The sequence below is a fragment of the Teleopsis dalmanni genome, chromosome 2 (genome assembly GCF_002237135.1).
Source record: "Teleopsis dalmanni isolate 2A chromosome 2, ASM223713v2, whole genome shotgun sequence".
Lineage (NCBI taxonomy): Eukaryota > Metazoa > Arthropoda > Insecta > Diptera > Diopsidae > Teleopsis > Teleopsis dalmanni.
This window is the reverse complement of record NC_051847.1, coordinates 119,968,755-119,990,189: the sequence shown is the minus strand read 5'-3', so window position 1 is coordinate 119,990,189 and position 21,435 is coordinate 119,968,755. Positions and strand designations below refer to the sequence as shown.

Genomic DNA, 21,435 nt, shown 5'->3' with positions numbered 1-21,435 from the left:
TTTTATGTAATAAATCATATTTATTGAAATATAAAAAATGATAAAAATCAAGCATTTTATTTTATAGTCAAATTCTTTTTATTGTTTTTGATTTTATAATCAAATCATTGCAATAAGTTTTTTGCAAATAATTTTAAAAATTATCTTTCATTTTGTATTAAATTTTTATAGAGAATGAAGTGTCTTCGATCAATTCACAAAAAAGTTCATCTGCAATCTGCGCCTATTCAAGCGGGATCAGTCTTTTAAATTTAACTTATAAGGTTCTGTCAAATGTATCATGAAAAAGATTAAAGTCAACAATCAACTTTAGGCTTCATACCCGACAAATTCATCATACCATAGACCAGATATTCAGATTAATTCAAATCCTGGAAAAGACCCAAGAAAAAATATTGTCGAACACACTATCTATTTTGAAGACACGTTTGACACTATGACTGAAAGCACTTTTTATGCTGCTATGTCTGAATTTGGGATCACAACTAAGCTTATACAGCAACATATTTTGCAACTAGGTGGATTTTTTGTAACAAACAAATTTATTGAGCGTCTTGGGTCTCATGCCACTGTTGACAACTATAAGTTCGAACTATTTATTTAGAAATTAGCGAGAATTATAAAAATGACGACAGCCTAGAGATTCAATGAAGAATCACTCTTGACAATTTATAAATTATTCGTTTCTTCTATGATTAAGTTATAATTACATTCTCAAACTTTGAATTTAAATTGCTTTTACTTAACGGTTTATTAAATACATAATCAATCATATTCATCATAACTGACTAGATAACGTTATGCAATTTATTTCCAACTGTGTTTTAATATAAAACAAAGCTATAAAGTCTTATTTCCTTATATATTATTTATTTTTAAATAAAAACTGGTTTTGAACTTCTTTCATTAATTAAAGTTTTAACAATTGAAAAAGAATGACGAATGTACTGAACCGAAATAAATAAATAAATTTATTCAGTTTGGTTTAGTTTTTCACTTTAGCTGTAATAACCGTTTTTTGGTTCCGGTTGAGATATCATGATATCAAAAAAAAAAAAAATTATTATATAATAATTATATATATAATAATATAATTCATTTTTTTTTCAACATATAGTTATTTATAGATATTATATAAATTCACAAATTTTTTTCAACACGTAGACGATACTTAATATAAGGTATTGAATATTATTACTTTATGTTTTAATCTTAAATATTTTATTCACTAAAGCCTATTTAAATTCATTATATATATTTACATATACATACTTGATAAATTGAATAAATTATATTTTTGGATTTAAAAATTTTTCCACTGTAACAAAAATTAATATCTCATATTTATTAAATATATTTATATACACTTGATAAATAAAATTTTTGGATTTAAAAACTTCTCCAAAATGACAAAAAAATTAATATGTTGTCATTGAAGAAAATTGTAATTATTTTAGTTTTTGTTTATAAAAATAGTGTACAATATTGTTTGTAAGGGAATTATATTTCCCATTCTATTTCGAACATTTTGACGAAAGAAAATAATTCGAATAAGAATTTCCCTAATCATATGATTGAAAAAACACCACGAGAGCTAAATCAGACGGGTGAAAAACTTTTGGAGTGCACACATCTCATTATTCTCCTCGCAAGTGAATTTCTTTGCTTTACTTAATACTTTTAATTTTTTTTCTATGTGACTTATTAAATATAAATGCAATTCTACAAAAAGTCCTAATAAAAATTGTTTTAAATTTACAGCTTACACCCCGGGAACGTTAATTCATTCGGCAAGCTATAAAGTTTTTTATTTTGTCTGTGCGTAGTAAGAAGGAAAATTCGCAAAAATGGCTTTGAGCGACGCAGATGTACAAAAACAAGTAAGTTCAATTTAAGAATAATGATTATAAATATTGTTATATATGGCATATATAAGACGTTATTTCCAATTGCACCAAATTTGCAAGATTGAAAATTTTCAATTTGACAGCAAACTGCCCAAAAACAAGATGGCGAGTCATGGGATATGTCATGTGAATTTGTATATAAACTGATTAGGTTTTGGCACTAAAATGTTGGCTCATACACCTAACTTAAATCGCAATATGTAATTATGTTAGTTAATTTTTATGTTTTTAATAATAGGTGTTTTGATATATTTTTTTTTGATACTTTTTAACGGGTTACGTATTTGTTATACCGAAAAGAAAAATTGCCTTAAACCGTAGTCATGTGACCCAATGAAGGTTGTATGTGGTGCTGTATGTGAGAGTAGCTAAGTAGAGAGCTAATGCTCATCAGTTATCTCGCTCTTTATTGTTATCATACAATACCATTCATTTGGATAAATACAATATTTGTTGGAATATTTTCAAATATTTTGAATATTTTCTTAATTAATAGCATTTTAAATCATGTGCTATGCAATGACATATCGAATATTATGCTATATTGGACTCCCAATTGGAAAATTTTCTATATTTTATCTTTTCCAAATGATTTCATCTGTTGCTGCTTGCCTTGCAATAGATCAGAAGTTCTTAATGTAAAATACAAAAATTTTTCCTTTCCCTACCAGGACTTTGTCCCTACTCCTACATATTTTCAATAATATCTATTCCATCCACTTGTCAAGCTTAAAACTTATTAAATATATTATTAAGTGATTGATCATACGACGATAACTTTAATACAATAACACCATCGCTTTTTTTGTATATCAGTAAGCTATATTATGTAACATTAACATTATGATCGCAGGTATACCAACATATAAGTTATTACAACTGCATTCTTTATAATATGAATAACAAATTTGTGTTTCTAGATTAAGCATATGATGGCATTCATTGAGCAAGAGGCCAATGAAAAAGCCGAGGAAATCGATGCTAAAGCCGAAGAAGAATTTAACATTGAAAAGGGACGTCTGGTACAACAGCAACGTCTTAAGATTATGGAATACTATGAAAAGAAGGAGAAACAAGTTGAACTCCAGAAGAAAATTCAGTCATCGAATATGCTTAATCAAGCACGTTTGAAAGTAAGCCAATAACATAGAATCATATTAGTCGCCCCAGTACTGATACATAAAACTTTTCATAGGTGCTCAAAGTCAGAGAAGATCATGTGCGTAACGTTCTGGAAGACGCTCGTTGTCGTCTCGGTGAGGTCACCAAAAATCCAGCCGAATACAAACAGGTCTTACAAAAACTAATTGTACAAGCATTGTATCAGGTTATGGAGCCACAAGTTCTTTTACGCTGCCGTGAAGATGATTTAGATTTAATTAAAGAGGTACTACCCCATGCAACTCAACAATATACCGAAAACATCAAACAAGATGTTAATATCACAGTGGCTACTGACAATTATTTGCCGGCAGATACATGTGGCGGTGTTGAATTAATTGCTTTAAATGGTCGCGTCAAGGTAAGTTACAGCGCAAACATGAATCAAAATGAATTTATATATATATATATATATAAATATATATAAACGGGATATATATATAATATTCGGGAAATTTCAAACTATAAGTTAGATTATCTATATTTTTTTTTATTTTAATAAATACAATTTTTTTGGGCATAATCTATATTTCCCGAACACAATTTTTCATTGCCCGATTTTTACGTCACATAAGACATTATTTTATTTTTATATGAAAATTGAACATCAACAAACTATTACAAAATATTAAATAATTTTAATACATTTTTTGACGATTGTGTCTTTGACAACTGCCTCCTCTTACACCAACTCTTCACAGTGACTAACTTTCTATTCAATGTATTCTCTATTTAAAAACATAGCTCCTATTTTGATATTTCATGCAGTAATATTAAAACAGAAGCTAACTTTAGACCCTGTATTATGAAAGACATATTGCGTATTTACTGATGTAATTTCGAATGATTACTTTAATGTTTGATTGTTTTGCTTTTTTTTTTTATCAATATCTTATGTATTACTTTAGCTTACTGCTTCCACTTCCTTAGTATATCAGTTAGCCTGTATTACATTAGCTTGCTTCATATACTTCCTTAGTCTATCAGTTAGCTATTTAAACTTTTTTTCTTGCAAATGATTTTTGTTTAGGCCGTGTGCGAGTTCGAGTAAATTGAGATAAAGTAAACTGAAATTTCCTAGGCATTTTTTGCAATGCACTTATATAAATATTTATTTATTATTTTTGATTAAAAATTTTCAAATTTATTTATATTTATTAAACATCTTATAACATTTTCACAATGGTAACACCTAAATTACCTACTTTTATCTAATTTACCTTGCTCGAAATTCTGGTAAATACCAACATCACTGTTATATCGACATAATTTATTATTTCCCTCAATTTTCTCGAACTCGCAAACGGCCTTAATCAAATCTTATGTAAACAATGTCGAGTTCCTATCAGAGATATGTAAAACCATATCTGTGAAATAAGAATAGATCCTTAAAAGGAAATTATCGTATATAAGTCATTATTATCATATTTATTTTTAACTATTCCTGCGATTGAAGATCCTTGTCTAACCAAGATATACTTAAAGTTATCGACATTACTTTGTTAATTAGTCTCCTACTGTACTTTTGGGATCTGTGCGTAGAGCAAAGAATATGTTAATAATACAACAGCGTTGCCTCTCGTTCTATTAAATAATACATTCATTTTGTTAATATTCACCTATTATAGCTATATTAGGCTGTTAATACGATATATGAATGAAAAAAAAGGACATATTTTTTTCTTTTAAATTCAAATTTACTTTACTTTTAAAATAAATTTCGCATTAACATTGAATTTTGTAGTTTAGTATTGGGATTTGCAAAGGGTAAGGACCAATGTGATACCACTGAGGCGAATACCTCAACTCTTTAACGGTCTCTAGTAGACTATATGGATGTAATAACAAAGTGAAAGCGTTTAAAAAAATTAATAATTTTTATTAAAATTAACTTATTTTTTAAAACTATTTATATTAGTTGAACAATATAATATATAAAAAGCTATGGTAACATTTTAATAATAATTTAAATTTTGCTTGACAGGTACCTAATACACTGGAGTCCAGACTGGACCTCATTTCACAACAACTTGTGCCAGAAATCCGTAATGCATTGTTTGGACGCAACACCAATCGTAAATTCACCGATTAAATAATTAATTTTCAAAAAAGCATCCTAAATAAAACAATAAACTAAATAAAATTTTTCAAAATTGGTATAATAATGCATAATATATATACATACACATATAGAAAATTTAAAAATAATTCAAATATTATTTAAAAATGACCACAAAAACAGCCAATAAATTTATTGTGGTACTATGAGTTACAATTTATAAATATAATTACATGCAATTATATAAATATATATATACATATTAAATACTAATCTACAGTACTAGGACATTTGGAAAAAGTTGCAATATTGAATTTTAAATTTAAACTAACAAAATAGAATTTTATTTAAATAAAAAAAAAAAAATACAAAAGTACCGAGTAAAAACAGTTTGTTAAAGTTTAACTAATGAATTAAAACAAAATTAAAGATTTATATCAAATTTATATTTAAATTGTAAAGATATATGATATATACATACATTCCTGTACAAAATTTTATAACTTTACCAGCTGCTTTTGTTGATAATTTTTTTTCTGTTCTGTTCAATTGTAAATTTTTTGAATGTTTATTATTATTAATTTTGTCTTTAATTTATGTTCTTTATGTGTTATTTTTATTCTTCATTATTAGATATTTCGATGTAAAAGTTTATGATTTTTATGTATTTACTCTATCTATCAATTATTGTTGCCTATTGTTAAGCATTTGTAAGAATTGTAAATTTATTTAAAATAATAGTTTGATTTAATTTTTGTAAAAAGTTTGTAAAGTGCAATCTGCCAAGTTTGAAATACCGCAAATGTAATTCAACTGTTATTCAAAAAAAAAAAAACCAAGTATTGTAAACAAAAATGTGCACTTCTTATGTAGACTTGCACTCAGCATCATTACATTTTGTAGCACTGAAATTGTGTATATATTAAATATTTAAAATAATTTCACTGTATAAAGTGTAACGTGCTAGTTTCCATATGAATTGCACATTTATAAATTGTTTAGTTTGTTGGATTAAAGGAGCAGCAAAAGGGGGATTTTGCTCTTAAATAATTGTTATTTCTTTTTCGTCAGCTCTAAATGAGTTCGCACTAGTGTTTGTCTTGGTACTTTTAAATATAATGGTGGTTTCTTTTTTAATTAATTAGTAAATATAATTTTATTTTTAAATTTAAACAAAAACAAAATAAAAAAAAAAACGTTGGATATTTATTAATTAACATTTTATAAAATGATATAAAAACAGTGGAATTACTTTAAGATCGTTTGCCGTATTTCTAATTTCTTTTTGTACGCTTTCAGTTCATTACACATTAATATTATACACAAATATATAAATATGCAGATTTTTCATTACTAAAAATATTACTACCTATATGCTATATATTTTGCATTATTGTTGTTTGCTTTTATTATATACATATATGTAAATTTTCAAGCTTCCTGTTAAAGTTAGTTTGTATTTGTATTTGTGCTTTTTCTTTTTGCATAACAACAAAGTATAAAAAACGAAATATAATAAATAATGTTTGCAACAATTTTACATAAACAATTTAAATGATTGATTGATATATATGTTCATTATTATGTTTAAAATAAACACAATATAATTAAATAAATTTAAACAAACAGAATTATTAAATAAAAAACAGTATTTGAAACAAATTGATCGAAATTGTATTTTAGTTCAGATTGCTGTTGTATAGAAATAAATTTTTTTTTTGGAAATGAAAGCATTAAGTTAAAAATAACAAATGAATTACAATTATAAGACTAAGGAAATATTTATTAATTATAACAGCTCTCCGCGCTGCAAAATGAAACACCAATGGTTAAGGATTGAAACTCAACTGGATAACTGCAACAAATAAATCATTCCTACAACACGAAGCGGTTTCACATAAGGTTGAATTGCCGAATAATCTCCACTGCACTTATTATCGAAATATAAATGGACAAACTTCGATACTCATCTGAAAAACTGCGACTAGAAAATTTTCTTGACAGCAAAGTAGATACAAAACAGATTAGAACCTATTTCCTTCTATTGTTCTGATATATCCCATTGCGCGTCATATCAATAGCAATGTTCAAGCATCAATATTTAACAGAACAGCTGCAACAAGAAAATTTTTCTCTACAAAGTTAAGCCGTTTCGTAAAAAAGATAATCTTAAATTGATCAGTACACATATGTTCTTAATTTACTCATTGAAAAAATTGTATTTGTTAAATATTGATTTAATCTTATGTATAATCCTTATATACTAAAATTCTTCCAATTACTTATTACCAGGGTTCGTATTTGCTCACTCATGAGCAGCTCAGGCTCATGAGCAAGAGCCAATTCTTATGTGAGCCCAAAATTGGCTCATGAGCGTGAGCCTAAAATTGGCTCATATTAAAGAGCTGCTCACCAGCGTGAGCTTTCACGTTGCTCATATTGAAGAGCTGCTCATGAGGTCTCACGAGCCGAGAGCTCACGAGCTCCACTGTTTAATAAAAAGCGATTTATTAGTTTACTTTTGCTTTATTTATATTTATAAACGTTATATGTGAAAATATATTATTTGAAATTATCTTAGCTTATTATTATTTATATTAAAACAATATAATGAAACAATAATTTGATTTGAAAAACAAATTTATAAAATATTATTTTCCACAAATAAACAATACAAATATATTTATTGTTTATTTTAAGAACTTTGATTATTTCCATAATATAGTTAGTTCAAAATTATTAATATTTTAAATCTTTTTTAATGACACGTTTTCACAAAAAAAAAAAATAATAAAATCTTAAATTGGGCGCATGAGATCCCATGAGCCGCAGCTCATACTCTTGCTTACGAGCGTGAGCCCATTTATAACTTAATAGCGGCTCTTGCTCGTGAGCGTGAGCTCTGTAGTTGGGCTCGCTCATAAGCGTGAGCCATCGTTTGAAAAGAGTTTTTGCCGTCTCATGAGCCGTGAGCAGAATAAGCCAAAATGAGCCGCTCATGGGTGCGCATATACGAACTCTGCTTGTTACCATTTCCTGTAAGGCAGATGCAATTATAAATAAATATAAAAAAAAATATTGATCAGTACATACAGTACTCTTACATTTGCTATAGTTTCCTCTTCATCCACAAACCCACACGACTCCGGCTGAAGCTAGTGTTAAAGCAATGAGATGTATCAGAATTGATGTCGTAGTACAGGTGGGACTATTTGCCAAAGTTTGTTTAGCCATACTTAGATGTTTTTTTTAATTGCTGGCTTGGTCGTTGCAACTGGGATTCCAATTTCCGAGACATGAGTGTCAGGGAGCAGAGTGACTAGCCAGTTACCCGAGATATCACCATATTCAGGTACTTCTCTGAGCTGAACAGTGACACACTCGGCATTCTCGAACTGTTAAGGATGAAGCAGTAGTGCTTACTAGAGACTTAATAGCAGCTTGACTGTTCGAGAAAATTACGATATTTACATCGAGGATGTTCTTGCATAAGACCCATTTGTGTTATTATTTCTGCCTGAAAGACACAATAATTTGGTTGCCGAAGAAAGATGCTAAGACCTAATTTATGAGAAAAAATACTAACACTATTTTTATTTATTTTGGACTTGACAGTGTAAATGTCATCTATCGCAGAATCTATTCTATATATAGAGTTCAAACGTCCCTCTCCTAACGGGAGAAAAAAACAGTAGCTCTCTTCAGGGTACAAAAAAAAATACTTCACGTATAAAAAAAAACTTCTAATTCCCTTCGCTTTAATCTAAAATAAAAGAATTATTTTGTGTTTTATATATAGGAGTTAACTATATGATTTACATATATATACATATATATTTACAATGTTTAAATCTTTACAATGTTCAGTCAAAATTCTCTTAAAATCTCATTTAATAAAAATTATACATCCATAGAAAACATAATACGTTTTAGTTTTTTACAGTGTGTTAAACGTTATTGTTTTTTATATTAGGAATTTTGGTTAGCTTTCTTTAATTTAGCAATTTATATATTTCACATATATTCTTTCTTTAACATCATATTTTACATCAATTTTGAGTCCATTAGTGTTTTATTTGTTTTTTTTATTTAAAATTTACTTTAAAGATATTTTTGATTAGTCTAAATATTGTCCATTTTTATTCACTACCTTCTGCCATTTATTGGGTAGACCCATTATTCCCTCACTGTAGAAATCCGGTGTCTTATCTTTAAAATACTGATGCAGGTGTTTTTCGCAATCCTCTTCCGAAGACAATTTTATTCCTGAGAGAGAGTTTTGCAGAGATCGAAACAAATAAAAGTCTGACGGTGCAATGTCAGGACTATATGGTGGATGCATTAAAACTTCCCAGCCAAGATCTCTCAATTTCTGACGGGTCATTAAAGATGTGTGTGGCTTAGTGCTGTCATAATGAAACACAACGTGATTATTATCGATCAATTCCGGTCTCTTTTTCCTAATTTCTTCTTTCAATCGCAATAATTGTTGGCAGTACAGATTCGAATCAATCGTTTGACCAGGCCGTAGTAATTCATAATGGATAATACCTTTGCAATCCCACCAAATACATAACATTAACTTCTTTTTCGTCAATTCTGGCTTTGGTAATGTTCCTTTTTCATCTGTTTCTGACCAAGAACGTTTACGTGTATCATATGTGATCCACTTTTCATCGCTTACTATCATTCGATTCAAAAATGGCTCAATTTCGTTCCGCTTCAATAGTGATTCGCATATAGAAATTCGGTTTATTAAACTTTTTTCACTCAATTCATGGGGCACCCAGACATCGATTTTCTTTTTATAACCAGCTTTGTGCAAATGGTTTAGAACAGTATTGTGATTGATCTTTAATTCCCTAGCAATATCATGACTGCTTATATGTCGGTCTATTTGAACTTTTTCCATAATTTCATCGACTTTATCTGTGATAGGTCGACCAGAGCGAGGAGCATCCTTCACATCTAAATTTCCCGAACGAAACCGTGCGAACCATTTTCTGGCAGTTGATTGCGAAAGAGCATCGTCACCGTATACAGCACAAATTTTTTCACACGCCTTCGACGCGTTCCACCTGTTATCAAAGTAAAACTGCAAGACATATCGAATTTTTTCCGAGATTTCACTCATCTTTGGTTTTTAATAACATTTGACATGAAGCCACCAATTACCTAAAAAATAATTAAAATGCATAAATAAACTAAATTCCAAAAAAATACATATTTGCGTCTATACTTCATATTATTGTTGCGAAGATACAATTCGATTTAAGTTAACTGAGATAATTTTGAATTATGTCAGTTAGATAGTAAATAAGTTTTTAAATATGTTGGTAATTTTAAGGAATAAAGTTGTGTGTTTTTCAGAATATAAATAACGGTTATAATTAATACAAGTTTAACATTATTCACTTATCAGGATCCAGTGTTATCGAACGAAGCGTTAGAATAAACGTAACATTGGTGTCAGAAGTGGGATCCTGATAAATAAAATGGTTAAGCTTGGACAGTTAACCGTAGTGCAATTAAAGCGGCAACTGGAGAAGCTGGGGCTTAGCACAGGTGGTGTTAAGACGGAGTTGCAAGTAAGGCTGCGTGAGGCTTTAGAGGCGAGCGGTATAAATGCGGAAGTGGAAGAATTCCCTGAAGAGATAATTGTAGCGGGAGAAGCTAAACAGGTGGGTAATAGTGAAATGATGGAGCTTATGATGAAGATGATGCAGCAGATGAAGGAAAATGCAGAGCAGACTTCATGTGAACTCAAAGATTTAAAACAAGAGTTGTGGCAACTTGTCGGGATAACAGCAGAGGCGCAAGAAAAGTTGTCGAAAAGGGTTGATGAAACAAACCAGAATATTCAAGTCTTTAATGAGGTGTACCAGTTAGAAAATCGATTGGATGATTTGTCGTCGAATCGTCATTCGTTAGCGAGTGTTCGCCGGACTGGGGAAGTAAAATTAAAACCACCGGTGTTTGGTGGAACCGCGATGTTTGAAGTTTTCCAGTTACAGTTCGAGACTACTGCTGTTGCAAATCGTTGGGGTGAAGATGAGAAAACGGCAGCGCTGATTGTGGCATTAAAGGGCAGCGCGGCAGAGGTGCTAAAACAGATTCCTGATAAGGCACGTAGGAATTACTATGAGTTAATTGGCTTATTAAAGCGTCGGTATGGCAGCGATTTTATGTCACCGCTACGCAGAGTAGAACTGAAGGCAAGAGTACAACGGCTTGGCGAGAGTCTTCAGGAATATTCCGCGGATATCGAACGTTTATGCAATTTAGCGTATATTGGCAGTTCTAGTGACTTCATTAAAAAAAATAAAATTGATGTTTTTATTGATGGCATACGTGATCCAGAAACCAGACGGCAGGTGGTAATGTTTCCAAAGCTAACTTACGCTGAAACAGTTGGCAGTGCGTTAACGTACGAGGCTGCCGGTATAATGTGTTGCTTTACAGCAAAAGTACGGAAAATGGAAACTGGAGTGGCAGGAAGAAAGACAAGAAGGAAGGCAAAAGAAAAGACAGAAATGAAGGCAGGAAGAAAGACAAAAAAGAAGACAAGAAAGGAGGTAAAAAGAAATAGAGGAAATAGAAGAAAAGAAAGAAGGATAAGAGAGAAGACAAGAAAGAAGATAAGAGGGAGAAGAAGACTGATTCAAATAATGAATAGGGAAAAAAGAAACAGAAAAAAAAGAAGAAAGAAAAGGAGGAAAGACTATTTCGGTTTATATAGTTATGATTTTGTGTTAATCGGATTTGGTATAGCTGAATCAATTGAAATTAACATCTGCTTGGACGACCAAGAATCCCCATATGTTATATATGTTGAGGGTATTCCATTTGAAGTAGATTTTATGATTGCCCATGGAATTACGTTGGACTTAGGACAACGTATCCTACGGAGCGCGGTAATGGAATGTCCATTGAATACTGGCAGTGAGCATTGCGAGAGGATGAGACAGGTTCGATTGAATCGACGACGACGAATACCGGCAAATTCAGAAGCGATTGTATGGGGAACACTAGACGCGAATAAAAGGACGAACAGATGCTGGATTGTAGAAGCCATGGAAAATGTCGGAGTCGATAATATCGTACTTGCACGAACTTTGGTGCATCCGTTCAGGATTAATCAGGAAATCAAATATGATGCGGAGACCGCAGAGGACTTGTTGGTCGCGAATAAGTTGTCTTATAAAGATATACCGTTAAACGTTGATGCCAACCTCACAGATGATAAGAACGTGACAAATGATCTAAATGTCTTGTTTCATGAGGATACCACAGATGACGTATTGGCTACGGGTAGTGAATTTAATGCTGATGTCAGAGATGTCTTGTTCGTTTCGGACATAACAAATAATGAGAATAAGATGAAAGTAGTTCATTTGGAACGGTTGGCGCGTTGTCATGAAGATATAGTGACACTTGTTCGGGACGAACAAGTTTAGGTGGAGGGCAATGTTGCGAAGATACAATTCGATTTAAGTTAACTGAGATAATTTTGAATTATGTCAGTTAGATAGTAAATAAGTTTTTAAATATGTTGGTAATTTTAAGGAATAAAGTTGTGTGTTTTTCAGAATATAAATAACGGTTATAATTAATACAAGTTTAACATTATTCACTTATCAGGATCCAGTGTTATCGAACGAAGCGTTAGAATAAACGTAACATTATATTTATATCGATATGAAATTTTGTAAATAAGAAGCTACTCAAGCGAGCTTGACGAAATTTTTAAAGAATATTATACAATGTAGAAGGATAACATTAGGCTATGTTGTTGCGATTTGTTAAGTGGCTCTCTATGGCAAAAATACGTTTTAAATCGTAAAACTTTTTGTTTAAATTATTTTCTATTTTGATAATTCATTAATGATAATTAAGAAAAAAAATTTATTTAACTTAAAATATTTACCTAATATAGAAGGAACTTATTATTATAGATTAACAGTTAAAAATAACTATAATTAATTATTTCAATTATTCTATAGCTGGCTTATGATTTCGTTCTAATATGATACAATATCTGAATTTGTTAATGAACTTTCAGAATAAATTAACAAACCTCTAAGTAAGAACGCAAAATTATTTAGGTCAGTTGGATAATTAACACTGACTCTGACTTCAAATTTGGCAGGGCACAAGTTCAACTCTTGGTACTTGCAGTCTCAAAAAATTATTTACAAATAATCAGATACAAAGAACTATTTTCAAAAGGCAAATACTTCAAACACCTAATTGAACATATAGAACGTCTATCTTCGTGATCGGTTCAAAGCGTAAATTAAACACCTGAACAAGGAAGAGCACATGTACAAAAAATTCAGTTACGATGAATTATGTAAATTAAAATGACAAAGCAATTTTGTTATATTTTGTGCTAAAAATAAATAATGTTGATTTTGTTCCAACTTTCATAGCTTAAGAACGAAACTTGTTAACATTTTTATTATGTTACGTTTAAACATAATATGATGTTACTTTACCAATAAAGCTAACCACAAGTGGTCTGACAGCAATTAAAGATTTCAGACTATGTATGCAAGACAGAAATATCTTTAAATATCCTAGGAGAGTGTGCTGCTTCTATACAATGTAGGAGAAAAATTTTCCACAAAGAATTGATCAACGAATTTGATTGGTCAAATATCCATCTGGGAAAGATTAAAGCTTTTCTGGGTACAGCTGAAGTGAAATTTTCAAACTCGCCAAATACTAATACTAATAGGTCTAAGTTAATTAACTTGTGGACATGCATTGTCCAACTAAATTGGACAACTTCAACCCTTCCAAGCATTTTGTGCTTAAGTTAACTAATATATGCACAGATATGCTAGAATAAACATATATCAATGTGCTAACAGAACCAAAAAAAGTAGTGAAATCTAATACAAAAGTAATTTCACAAATACCACACCAAAAAAGTGTAAAAGCGCTATTCAACAGCTATAAAAATTAATTATTTTTTAAAAAATTAGTAATGGTACTTAACAGAAATGTTAATGGTTGAGTACTTCGACGGTAACGCTAGTTTGCAAAATAAACTAGCAATTCTTTGTTGCAGGATAAGAAGCAGAACTTCCATAGATCAGCAAAATTGTCAATAAGTTAAAAGTAACTCTTCGATTGAGCAGTAGAACACGGTTCTATAACCGTACGGTCGATCCATTGATTAAGCGCGAGAGAAAGGGATGGATACCTGTGATGGAGTCAAAACACTCAGAAGAAGGATGTGAGAGTTTGTTGTGCTTAAGTTGTTAAATTTGAGTTTCAACATTAAATGATATGCCGGCAATATACTGAAGGCATGGGTTAGCAGCCACGGAATTGGTTATAGGCTCTTGATGGTGACAGAGCTCCAATCTTGCACTAATTTTTATTTATATTTTTGTTCTAAACGACACATATCTTTGTGTCTTCTTATGACACGTAGCTTTATGAATTTTTTTTTTATTTATTAAAGCTTTGACGTGAAATCGCACAACAGCCGGTACTACGGCCAGAAGAGTCCTATTGTACCAATTTCACAATTGATTACACAAAGCCTTTTAAAGTTTTGTGAACGAAGTCTAGAACTAAATCTAGAGAAGAGCTCTTAATCTGTTCTGGTGACAGAAATTCCACACGAAACCAGTTTCTTCTCTGGGTTATTAAAGTTGGACAAAGAATATGCATAGTAGTTTCATCATCTTCGAGGCATAATCTGCTCCGAATTAGCATATAATTTTAATTTATGACGGTGATATTTCAGGCCATAATGACCTGTAATGAAATCCGTTATCAACGTTAAATTACATTTTGAGAATTTAAGGACGTTTTTGTAGGAGTACGGTTTTATCAGTGCTTTGTCTAAGTCCTGAGAATTCTTCTGTCAGTACTCCAGCAACATATGATTTTCCTTCTTCTTAATAATTTGTTTTGTAGTGGCCCAATTTAACTCACAAAACGGTTGAGGGCCTGTGAAAGCAGTTTTTGATTCAGTTCTGGCTAACTTATCAGCTTGTTCATTTCCCAAAACTCCCCTGTGACCCGGAACCCAGTAAAGGCTTAATTTATTCCGAGTCTCTAGTAATTGTAGATCATAACACTCAAGGACCTGTTACCTTTATGATACCTATACATGTCTTCTGTTCTAATTAAGAACCCGTTTCAGTAACTGGTAAAAATATTTATGCAATAACTACTTTTGTTGGTCGTTAGAATTATCAATGCACATACTCATTTACCGTACTTATCCACTTCTTAAGTGATTTTAATCGTCCGTGGAGTGTGGTACAAGAAATTTGAATGCCTAGTGTGTGTGATTGGAAAATGGAAAGGAAATATAAATCCACAAATCTTCATATATGGGGAAACATAAAACAATTGCAATAGTAAACAAATAAACTCATTTTATATATATATTTAAAATATATGAAGGTTGAATTATTTTAAACGAACATAATTCTAAACAATGCTTTTGACTAGCTTAAAGGAAAATGTTAATTCCAAATAAATATATTTATTTATATTCATCCAAAAAAAAACCATATCAAAACAAAACATGTAATTAGGAGAATCGTCAATTGCTTCTTTAATATTACCAGTTAATATACCAGATTATTAAAATGTTAAAACACGCAAACTAAACGATTCTTAATTTAAAAATGTAAGAAATTAAACAATTAACATTTGTAATCGCAGATCAAACAACGCAAAAAAATGTCACGGTGTTTAAGAAATAAATACAAACTATCACAAACAAAACAAAAACTGATAAGCTACAAAAAAAGAATGTGTGGTGTAGACTATTCAGTGAGTAGTAAAAATGCGTTAGTTAAAAGAGGACAAATAGCGAAACAAAATTTAAAGTGTGTCCTGCTTGGCTATTTCTTTTGTAGAGAATTTCGAATCATTCACAATAACTGCCGCACAAATTCAAAATTTATTTGATAACGAATATTTATTAAAAAAGTCAATAAATTGCAGACACCATGTTTACCCATTCCGAGTACCTGTTCAGAATTCTTGATTTTTTTAACAGAGGCAAATTACATGTCTTATTTCTGTTTTTGGTTGCGTCGTTACTGAATTAAAGGCTCAGTTAGACGGTAGGTAACGTAAGAAATTAATTCTAGGCGAAATACACAACCAACCAAACTTGTGTGTTTGATATAAACGAAATAAACAAAGTACACAGTTTTAATTTATTTCGTTCCTATCAAGTACGCAGGTTTGGTTAGTTGTGCATTTCGCTTCGAATTAATTTCTTACGTTACCTACCGTCTAATTGAGCCTTAAGACTTATTTTCGCTGTGAGTCGTTGTTTTCTCGAATTGCGTTGTTTTGCGATTGCGAAATGAGATGTTTTTTTATTATTATTCAGAAAATTCTTGCTAACTTAGCAAGAGAGTCCAATTTTGAAGGGATGGATGAAGTGGACATAAATGAATTGCTAGCTCATAACCAAGAAATGTCTAATGAGGAATTGATGCAACTGGATTTGAAAATCGCTAACGAAGAAGACAGCTCGCTAGATATAAGTAAGAGTCAAAATTTAACTTCACAGCAAATTTCTAAAGCAATGAATCTAATTGACGAAGCAATGGAAATTTTTTCAAAAAACGGTCCTGATAGCGAAAGAAGTGCAAGTAATTTTATAATTTATTTATTTTTTATATCTATTTTTAATTTTTGGTTGAATTTCTAGTCTTTTTTATGTTTTTAAACGAATTAATAAAGTTTTATTTTTGCTTTATTATTTAAATATTCTTCTTTTTTTAACATTTAAGGACTGAATGAAAAATACGGTAACGTATCTTCGTTGTTTTTATGATTTCCAATAGAAAACAGCAATCCACTTTGCGTTGTTTCAATTTGAGTCGCGATATTTTGGAACGTATCTACGACGCAAAGCGAGGTCGTACTGTATCTAGATATGGACCTCGTCGGTTATTCAATTAAACGTGATGGGTTACAGTAACTGTAATTTAAGCTATATCAACTTGTCTATCCTATAGATAGGTCTACAAATAGTTTATCATTAACCAAACATTGTAAACATCACTCTATTGTTTGTGCTTCATTTGGAACTTACTCAGGAGTTATTCACCTGAATGTTTTAAAGAGAAAATGTCTTCTATTTGGAACAAGAAATAATTACATATATTATGGATCAGTTATTCTACTTCTATAACTATACAGATAGTCTTCTAATCTAATAGTTGTTGAACTATAACATCACATAACCTGTTTTGCTTTGATTTAATGTCCATTTTGGCACGTTTGCTCTTATTGCACTACTTAAGTTGCGCTCATTCAAAGGCAAAATTCTTAATTATTATAAGGCAACTCTCTTTCTCTCATTTTCAGGAGAGAAATAGTAAAATGCTTGGCATTATAAGCTTCTAAAAATGCTACCCATCTTAGAAAGTCTATGTGGAACTTTTACCATTATAACCTGATCGCAAAAGATATGATTATACTAAATCATTTATAATTATTATTAATATAAAAAACAGCTTTTCTATTTCTATTAGCTTATATATAAAATAAAACCAATCATTTATGATTCATATGTATGTTGTAATTGTTAATTTTATTTTTATTTTGTTTCTTTTAGAATACGATATATATATGTTATGCTTGTTCTGCATATAATTTTATTTTTAAAATCTTTTTCCGCTACATATAATAATTTAGTCAATATTTTTACATATATATTTTAACTTCATATTTTAATTTTTGTTTGTTTTTTATTTCTTATATATAAATTACATATTTATGATGGATGAACTTACGGTGTTTTAGCATTTGTTCAGTTAAAATTCTCATAAAATCTCATTTAATTAAAATTATATATCAGTAGAAAACATAATATGTAAAAGTTCTTTAACCTTTTCTAAACTCTGTTGGTTAATATTGATTACGGATTTTGGTTGGTTTTTGTTAATTTGGCAATTTATATAATTAAAAATTAATGTATTTTTTTTCTTTCTTTTATATAACATCCAAAAGGAATTTTATTTTTATTTTTTGTTTTTGTTTTTAAATATAATTATTGAACAATACCCAAATACAATTCAAATTAACTTTTAGAATAGCTTTTGTTTGAAACATTTATATAAATATACTATTATATAATATATATATATACATATAGATATATTATATAAATACGGTGTTGTATATATTAGTGTATATTATAAATAATTGCATTTAAATTCATGCATTGTTAAAGATATACTTACACAACTTATATATAAATGATATAACTATATAGCGAGTCGATTTTTTTTTTAACGGTTTGGTTTATTACATGAGAATTAATTATATAAATCTATTTTTCGTCAAATCAGGAGGTTGAGTGTTATTATAGAGAACTGTTACTTAAATTTATGTTTCGCCGAAAAAAACTCTTTTACATATTTAAGATATTTGCCAAAATTGTTCCTTTTCTTTTTGCTCATCTTCGGATTCACTTTCTGTAAAATAAAAATAATGAATCATTAATTATTTGAATCGACTTTTTTATGTATATATATATATATATATATTATATAATTATAATTAAATTAAATCTAATAGTAATTGTTCAAATCTATTTTATTCCTTTTTTTAGATATTCTATTTGTGATATGTAGCACTAATATTTGTCTAATCGAATCCATGAAATTTTAGGAAGTTAGACACCCAAAATTAATGCACATTTTTCTAGCATTTAGTTACTTCAAAATAATTATGAGAACAATTAATTTTAAATTTTAAAATTTAGAAATGCATATCAATAGTTTTAATATTATTTTGTCATAATTTTCATTGGCCTAATGTATCTATAGTAAAAAAATAATTAGGCAAGCAAAACAAATTATATTAGTCTGGCAATATGGTACAACAAAATTGATAAGTATGTATTTATTAATCAAAATTATTCTCAAAATATTGCCTTCTGCTTAACACTTTAATTTTAATTCTAAAATTAATTAGTTCACACTCACCTTCTTCAGCGAGCTGTAGCCATTCAACAAATTTTTTCATTTGTTCCAAGAAATGCATCTTGCCCTTGCTCGAATGCGCTTCTTTGAACCATTTGAGTATAATTTCTTCAGAAAGTACGTCAGCTAAAATATAAAATACAGTATTAATTACAAATAAAATTTAATATTGTCAATTTGTTTATAACTTACTTTTATAAAACAACAAAACTATTTTATGGAAAGCCTTCATAAAATTCATGTTTTCGTAACAGAATTCTTGCACCTTCAATATAAGTGCCAATTCGGATCGATCAGTTGAAGCAAAAGCTTGTAAAAGTGGGCAGTAGCCCCTTAGATGCCTTACTGCTTGATCAGTTACAAGTTCTTCTTTTTTATTCCATTCGCCGAGTGACATTATAGTAGACCAAATCTGAAAAATGCAGAAATTATTATAAATGAGTTATCATGGAAGATTTCTACATTAAGCTATTTACATTGAAAAGTTATAAAAAGATTACTGAGGATTAATTACTCCAGGATTAAAACAATTTAAATCACTTATTGATACCTATAACAATCAGAGATACCAGGAGTGTGCGGATTTGTCAAAGGAAAAACATAGAATCATCACAGAAATCCTAACAGGGCACTGTAAATTAAAATATCACCTTATCAAAACTGGGGATATATACGGATGCAAACTGTAGATTCTGCAAAGAGAATGAAGAATCAGTCACACATGTGCTGTTAGAATGCCCTGCGCTAATGCACAAACGGAATAGATTCCTGTGAATATATACCCTCACGGAAGAGCTTGAGAGACCTACACTAAACCCAGAAGACCACACAATATAGATCTGACAGTTGCAGTCCACATCTCTTAACAAAAATAATAATTGAAAATGTTTATACAGAAATTTTTCTTTAAATGATTTGCTTATTTTTTGACTACTGTATTCTACGCCATAAGTGAACTACATTGAGAGTTGTCCACTACTGTAGCGAAAGAGTGTAGTTTATTTGAACTGTGGGCATACCTTTTATTTATTCTGATGTTAAGCACTGGTTGTATACGCGAATCAACGAGCGAAAGAGTTGTCTTCATGATTTATATTTAATAGTACTATTCATATATAGCATCGGTTTTTTCACCTTTTTTCCGCTTAATTTCAAGTACTGGTTAACCGATGAATTGATGTATTTTCTAATCAATATAATTTAAAATTTAAGACTAGTTAAAAAGCAAAACAATAACTGCTATAATTTTTAATAACCATGGTTAACTATCCATAGTGAATAAATAGTTGTTAATGGACGCATCCACAGGTTAAGAAAATACGTAAGTTAACTAAAGAATGATTTAACCGGGTTTATCGTACCCGCCCTTAGTTTTTAGATATATTCAATGTATAGTTTAGTTAATTTAAAACAAATGAAGAATGAACACTTACAATTATAATAACTTCATGATCGGGAATGTTAGATTTCAGTGCAAAATCTTTGATATTTGCTGTTATTTCTGAGTGTGCTTTTTCATCATTAATGTCGTCAATTAAAGTTTGTTGCAATTCACGTTTTGCTTCTTGGCTTGCCTGAGCCTTGTGTAGTTTTATTATTTCAGTTAGATCCTTTTCAAGGAAAACTTGTTTTAAATAATCTTCAGTGCGTTTATTTGGTGGGAAAAAGTCCATGAGTCTACAAGTAAATTAATATATATTTTATTAGTGTTTTAATAGTATTAGTATTTTAAATGATAAGGATTTAGTAAGGGAGAAAGTGTTAATAAATATTTGAATAGTTTAGTGATTTTTTTTTCTGTATAATTTGTAGAAAATTTAAAACTTGTTTGGAATTAAATCGACACCCAAATAAAGCACGTTTATTTGCGAATTAAATATAAGACCAATTTTTCTTGGAAAGTTAATTAAAGAAATTAATTCATGTACATAAGTTTCTTCCTGAAACTTTCCGTGCTTCCAATATGCAAATGTTTGTAAAAGATTTAATGTTTATTTATCTAAAATATTGAAAAATCTTATTTTATTTTATAGATGGTTTAATTTGTTTTTTTATTGTTTATTATTGTTTTAACACAAACTTTCAGAAATAAATTAGAAAAGCTGATTTTCTAACAGACCTAAACAACACTTTATTCTTACAATGGATCCCTCTACTGATCCGTTTTTTTTAAATGTTACTATTTTTTTTTGTTTTGTCCAAAATGGATTTGAATGTAACTTAATCATCGGTGATATCGGTAATCGGTGATAGAGCTAAAATTATTAACACAATATATGTATGAACTATCTTCTTAGAATATAAACTTTTCAGAAAAGTTATT

At 29.6% G+C, this 21,435-nt stretch overlaps 3 protein-coding genes across 4 annotated transcripts in view; 1 reads left to right on the top strand and 2 right to left on the bottom strand.

Annotated features, from left to right (window-relative positions):
* The first annotated feature begins 1,456 nt into the window (after window positions 1-1,456).
* Window positions 1,457-5,962, top strand: LOC119679794 (V-type proton ATPase subunit E-like). Of its 2 annotated transcripts, none has more exons than XM_038092335.1 (5): window positions 1,457-1,648; window positions 1,762-1,880; window positions 2,828-3,040; window positions 3,103-3,429; window positions 5,053-5,962. In XM_038092335.1, the coding sequence occupies exons 2-5, from the start codon at window positions 1,848-1,850 to the stop codon at window positions 5,158-5,160; spliced, it is 681 nt and encodes a 226-aa protein (XP_037948263.1). In that variant the 5' UTR covers window positions 1,457-1,648; window positions 1,762-1,847; the 3' UTR covers window positions 5,161-5,962. The 2 variants fall into 2 exon arrangements, with proteins under 2 accessions (XP_037948263.1, XP_037948262.1); XM_038092334.1 differs by having other exon boundaries at window positions 1,457-1,652.
* Window positions 5,963-9,139: 3,177 nt separating this feature from the next.
* Window positions 9,140-15,849, bottom strand: LOC119679792 (histone-lysine N-methyltransferase SETMAR-like). Its single transcript, XM_038092333.1, has 2 exons — window positions 15,723-15,849; window positions 9,140-10,302 (listed from the first exon to the last, which is right to left on the bottom strand). Exon 2 carries the CDS (start codon window positions 10,259-10,261, stop codon window positions 9,245-9,247), a length of 1,017 nt encoding a protein of 338 aa, XP_037948261.1. The 5' UTR covers window positions 10,262-10,302; window positions 15,723-15,849; the 3' UTR covers window positions 9,140-9,244.
* Window positions 15,850-18,150: 2,301 nt separating this feature from the next.
* The window catches only part of LOC119678640 (protein krasavietz-like), a 14,968-nt gene continuing 11,683 nt past the window's right edge, over window positions 18,151-21,435 (bottom strand). Inside the window, 4 exon segments of the mRNA XM_038090590.1 lie at window positions 18,151-18,602; window positions 19,116-19,238; window positions 19,305-19,524; window positions 20,546-20,909. Coding sequence (XP_037946518.1) covers window positions 18,547-18,602; window positions 19,116-19,238; window positions 19,305-19,524; window positions 20,546-20,909 — 763 coding nt within the window. The 3' untranslated portion in view covers window positions 18,151-18,546.